The following is a 6,000-nucleotide window of genomic DNA, read 5'->3' as shown; positions in this document are numbered from 1 at the left end:
GAACAATGTGCAACAATTTAGACACACAGAGACAACCCAGACTTTTCGGCGCCAACAGGAGCTTACACAAAGGGAGGTGAACGACCACCCCAAAACCGCCCATCGATCAAGGAATCGCTCCAGCATTGGAGAATATCGAACCAAGTGATTGGGACAAAGTCCAATCACTTGGGACCAGGTACAGGGTCCGCCCCGAAAGGCGGGAAGCCCCTGGGGACTATAAGTATAGAGTCCAAGTTCAAATCGACCCTTCTGCCACCCTTCTGGTACCCCTTCTGCACCCTCCTGCGACCCTTCTGCTGGCCTTCTGCAACAGCCGCTCAAATCGTAAGTCTTACTTCGACGCTCGCTACGGGAAGGTGGAGCGGGCAGAGAAGTTGAGGGCAATAGAGTACGAATATGGGGAGAAAGCCACTAGGATGTTTGCACACCAGCTGAGGAGTCAGCCAGTGCCGAGAGAGATTGGACGGATGGGAGATGCGAGGGGGGGGCGTCCAACGGGGTAACAGAAGCAGAGGGGGTAAAAGTTGGTATTTGGGACCTTCCACTGGATACTACATCGATCGGAACCTCCTACAGGGGAGCGAGGGTAGGAGGCAGGTTTTTGGACAGGTCGGAGTCCCTGAGGGTGGAGCAGATGAGAGCTTAGAGCCCCAATGGGGCTGTGAGAGGTGATTGAGTGGGGTCATTGCAGTCCGGGGAGGCCCCGGGTCCAGGCGGATTCTCAGCCGCGTTCTACAAGAGGTTTAGTTCGGAGCTAGGACCCCCTGCTGGTGGGGATGTGCAAGGAGGCGCTGGAGAAGGGTGAGCCCCCACCCCCAGGCTACAGAGATAGGGAGGGGGTGTAGGGGCTGGAGGAGGTTACAGAGATAGGGAGGGGGTGTAGGGGCTGGAGGGGGTTACAGAGATAGGGAGGGGGTGTCAAGGCTGGAGGAGGTTACAGAGATAGGGAGGGGGTGTAGGGACTGGAGGAGGTTACAGAGATAGGGAGGGGGTGTAGGGACTGGAGGAGGTTACAGAGGTAGGGAGGGGGTGTAGGGGCTAGAGGAGGTTACAGAGATAGGGAGGGGGTGTAGGGGCTGGAGGAGGTTACAGAGATAGGGAGGGGGGTGTAGGGGCTAGAGGAGGTTACAGAGATAGGGAGGGGGTGTAGGGGCTGGAGGAGGTTACAGAGATAGGGAGGGGGTGTAGGGGCTGGAGGAGGTTACAGAGATAGGGAGGGGGTGTAGGGGCTGGAGGAGGTTACAGAGATAGGGAGGGGGAGTAGGGGGCCGCTTACCCTTGTGCGTTGAGTAGTTTACGGCCTTGTTCTCAGGCCTGGTGGCCACCAGCTCCTGGAGGTGGAGGGCTCCCCCGCCCACAAAGCAGAAGGCCGGGCAGACGGGCCCGCTGCAGTCCACGCCACACTCCCACAGGTTCCGGAAGGACACCGCGTCATAGAAGGCCACACGCCCCCTCTCGTAGTCCAGGCAGACCCCCAGGCGGGAGGGCAGGGGCACGGTGCCTGCCGCTGGGTCCCGGACAGGCAGGGGACAGCCCTGAGGCAGCAGGACCTTGCCCATCCCTATGGTCAAGAAGGCATAGGGTGGCGAGGCGTCAACCGTGGCATCTTCAGCCCCACTATCATGCCCACTGTCGGGATCGTACCTGCGGCAGAACATTGCAGAGAGGTTAGAACAAAGAACAATCCAGCGCAGGAACAGGCCCTTCGGCCCTCCAAGCCTGTACTGGTTATGATACCACCCTTGGCCCAAACCCTCAGCCCTTCCTTGTGCCGTCTCCCTCTATACCCGTCCTGTCCCTGTGTTTGTCAAGATGCCTTTTGAACGCCGTTAATGTATCCGTTTCCACAACCTCCCCTGGCCACGCGTTCCAGACACTCACCACCCTCTGTGTAAAAAACCTGCCTCGCACATCTCCTCGAAACTTTGCCCCATGGACCTTAAACCTGTGCCCCCTGGTGACTGACCCCTCCACCCTGGGACAGAGTGCCTGCCCATCCACTCTATCCACACCCCTCACAATCTTGTCGACCTCGATCAGGTCGCCCCTCAACCTCCCGTCTCTCTAATGAAAACAGTCCGAGTCTTTTCAGCCTCTCCGCATCGCACACACCCTCCAGACCCGGCAACATCCTGGTAACCCTCCTCTGTACCCTCTCCAAAGCCTCCACTTCCTTCTGGTAGTGTGGCGACCAGAATTGTGCGCAATATTCCAAGTGCGGCCTAACCGAGGTTCTGTACAACTGCAGCCTGACTCGCCAGTTTTTATACTCGGTGCCCCGTCCAATGACGGCGAGCATTCCGTCTGCTTTCTTGACGACCTTGTCCACTTGTGTTGCCACCTTCAAAGATCTGTGGGCCTGCACGCCCAGATCTCTCTGACTTTCTATATTCCCAAGAGTTTTGCCATTCACGGTATATTCCCCCTCTATGTTAGACCTACCAAAATGCATTACCTCACATTTGTCTGGATTAAACTCCATTTGCCATTTCTCTGCCCAAGTCGCCAACCTATCTATGTCCTGCTGTATCCTCTGACAATCCTCAACACGATCTGCCACTCCTCCAGCCTTGGAGTGACGGCGTCAGATTCCAACTCAACTGGATACAGAAACTATCCTCCACTAACTGAATTCTGCCGGGGAAATAATCCTGCTATTGTCGGGAGACGTTGCTGCAGTTTCAGACATGTGTACTGATTGCTGCAATTCATACAGCATCCGTTTAAATAGACTCTGCAGACTGTTTGCTGCAGTGTGCTGGTTAAGTAGACCCTGTAGACTGTTTGCTGCAGTGTGGTGTTTAAATAGACTGTCGACTGTTCGCTGTAGCACTCTGTTTAAATAGACTATGTAGACTGTTTGCTGCAGTGTGGTGTTTAAATAGTCACTGTAGACTGTTTGCTGCAGTGTGCTGTTTAACTATACTCTGTAGACTGTTTGCTGCAGTGTGCTGTTTAAATAGACTCTGTAGCCTGTTTGCTGAAGTGTGCTGTTTAAATAGACTCTGTAGACTGTTTGCTGCAGTGTACTGTTTAAATAGTAGACTGTTTGCTGTAGCGCTCTGTTTAAATAGATTCTGTAGACTGTTTGCTGCAGTGTGTTGTTTAAATAGACTCTGTAGACTGTTTGCTGCAGGTGCAGTAGAAATAAACTCTGTAGACTGTTTGCTGAAGTGTGCTGTTTAAATAGACTCTGTAGACTGCTGCAGTGTGCTGTTTAAATAGACTCTGTAGACTGTTTGCTGCAGTGTACTGTTTAACTAGACTGTCGACTGTTCGCTGTAGCACTCTGTTTAAATAGGCTCTGTTGACTGTTTCCTGCGGCATGCAGTTTAAATAAACTGTAGACTGTTTGCTGAAGTGTGCTGTTTAAATAGACTCTGTGGACTGCTGCAGCATGCTGTTTAAATAGACTCTGTAGGCTGTTTGCTGAAGTGTGCTGTTTAAATAGACTCTGTAGACTGCTGCAGTGTGCTGTTTAAATAGACTCTGTAGACTGTTTGCTGCAGTGTACTGTTTAACTAGACTGTCGACTGTTCGCTGTAGCACTCTGTTTAAATAGACTCTGTTGACTGTTTCCTGCGGCATGCAGTTTAAATAAACTGTAGACTGTTTGCTGAAGTGTGCTGTTTAAATAGACTCTGTGGACTGCTGCAGCATGCTGTTTAAATAGACTCTGTAGCCTGTTTGCCGAAGTGTGCTGTTTAAATAGACTCTGTAGACTGTTTGCTGCAGTGTACTGTTTAAATAGTAGACTGCTTGCTGTAGCGCTCTGTTTAAATAGATTCTGTAGACTGTTTGCTGCAGTGTGTTGTTTAAATAGACTCTGTAGACTGTTTGCTGCAGTGTGCAGTAGAAATAAACTCTGTAGACTGTTTGCTGAAGTGTGCTGTTTAAATAGACTCTGTAGACTGCTGCAGTGTGCTGTTTAAATAGACTCTGTAGACTGTTTGCTGCAGTGTACTGTTTAACTAGACTGTCGACTGTTCGCTGTAGCACTCTGTTTAAATAGACTCTGTTGACTGTTTCCTGCGGCATGCAGTTTAAATAAACTGAGACTGTTTGCTGAAGTGTGCTGTTTAAATAGACTCTGTGGACTGCTGCAGCATGCTGTTTAAATAGACTCTGTAGGCTGTTTGCTGAAGTGTGCTGTTTAAATAGACTCTGTAGACTCACTGCTGCAGTGTGCTGTTTAAATAGACTCTGTAGACAGTTTGCTGTAGCGCTCTGTTTTAATAGACTCGATCATATGGACTGTTTGCTGCAGTGTTATTTAAATAGACTCTGTAGGCTGTTTGCTGCAGTGTGATGTTTAAATAGACTCTGTAGACTGTTTGCTGCAGTGTGCAGTAGAAATAAACTCTGTAGACTGTTTGCTGAAGTGTGCTGTTTAAATAGACTCTGTAGACTGCTGCAGTGTGCTGTTTAAATAGACTCTGTAGACTGTTTGCTGCAGTGTACTGTTTAACTAGACTGTCGACTGTTCGCTGTAGCACTCTGTTTAAATAGACTCTGTTGACTGTTTCCTGCGGCATGCAGTTTAAATAAACTGTAGACTGTTTGCTGAAGTGTGCTGTTTAAATAGACTCTGTGGACTGCTGCAGCATGCTGTTTAAATAGACTCTGTAGGCTGTTTGCTGTAGTGTGCTGTTTAAATAAACTGTAGACTGTTTGCTGTAATGTGCTGTTTAAATAGACTCAATAGACTGTTTGCTCTAGTGTGATTTTCAAATAGACTCTGTAGACTGTTTGCTGCAGTGTGTTGTTTTAATAGACTCTGTTTTTCCATTTCCCCTGTCAGGGATAATGAGTGAGGATGAGGGCGGAGACCTGGAGACGGGATTTTGGGAAAGGTCAGTATGGACACTTCCTGAAACTTTCTCCTTTTGGGTGAGCTCCCCCACCCGCCCCGCCCCCCCCCCACCCCCCACCTTCAACTGGGGCTCCTTGGACAGTTGGGTGGCCAGGGGAGGAGAGGGAGAAGATCTGGGGTGTGGGGGAGGGGGGAGTTGAAAGAGGATGGGGGAGTGGAGGTGAGCAAGGGAATTAGAGGGAGGGCAGGGTAATGAGGTAGGGGGGGGATATAGAGGAGAGATAGTCCAGGTGTGAGAAGGCAATAGAGGGAGAGATGGAAAGAGTACGGGGAGGAGGTTAGGGGAAGGCGAGGGGAGATAGCGAAGGAGGCGGAGAGTGAGGGGAGGAGAGGATGGGTAAGGGAGACGGGGAGGGAGGAGGAGGTGTTGAGGGAGGGGTGAGGAAGGATTGGAGGAGAGGAGGTGGGAGCAGGGAGAGGGGGAAGAGTGGCAGAGTGTGTGGGGGAGGAGGAGGGAGGTAGTGGAGGGGGTCAGTGTCTTCTGTCAGAGAGGCCTGGAAGAAAACCATGGCCTCACTCTCAGACTCTTATCTCATCTCCTGGGACCAATGTTTCCGGATTCAGATCTCCGACAGAGTATTGGAGCTGCCCATATTGTCCCAGCCGGGGAATCAACTGAGGGCCTGGATCACAATAGGAGTTGGAGTCGCCACATGGCCCGTGAAGCCTGCTCACCAGTTAGTGGCGGATCATGCGGGCTCCAACTCCAGAGTAGGTCGTAAATTTAGGCCTTTTTTAATCCCCTCAAGACGGTTCATAACCCTGCTACAGGCCTTCATCCCTTCTGTGCTCCGCTCCGCCTCGACACACATCAGGCTCCGATCGAGGCCTACTCTCCTCTGACCCAGCCCCCTCGTCGATCTAAGGGCCCAAGCCACGAGGCCTCAACCGCAACTCCAGGCCTCCTCCACTGGGACTAGGGCCTGGCCTGGGGGTGGCGAGGAAGACTCCCAGGCCTCCAATTCAGCAGGGTGTATGCAGACCCAACTGTTGACAATCGGGGCAAGCAGTGAGGACCCTCAGGACCGTCCTTTGTCCGCTGATGGCGCCAATGGAGGTGAAAGGGCAAAGGGTCGGAGAGGGGGGGGGGGGCCCTCCGCTGACACCTACCACATTGAATGGCC

The 6,000-nt window shown here is 51.8% G+C and overlaps 1 protein-coding gene across 1 annotated transcript in view; it reads right to left on the bottom strand.

Annotated features, from left to right (window-relative positions):
* The window catches only part of LOC140402857 (tripartite motif-containing protein 46-like), a 181,043-nt gene that overhangs the window by 2,817 nt on the left and 172,226 nt on the right, over positions 1–6,000 (bottom strand). The window contains exon 6 of the mRNA XM_072490482.1: positions 1,280–1,647. Within this exon, the coding sequence (XP_072346583.1) occupies positions 1,280–1,647 (368 nt within the window). The remainder of the gene's footprint in view (positions 1–1,279; positions 1,648–6,000) is intronic.

Source organism: Scyliorhinus torazame, chromosome 26 (genome assembly GCF_047496885.1).
Source record: "Scyliorhinus torazame isolate Kashiwa2021f chromosome 26, sScyTor2.1, whole genome shotgun sequence".
Classification (NCBI taxonomy): Eukaryota; Metazoa; Chordata; class Chondrichthyes; order Carcharhiniformes; family Scyliorhinidae; genus Scyliorhinus; species Scyliorhinus torazame.
The sequence above is the reverse complement of the archived record's forward strand: the minus strand, read 5'-3'. Positions and strand labels throughout refer to the sequence as shown.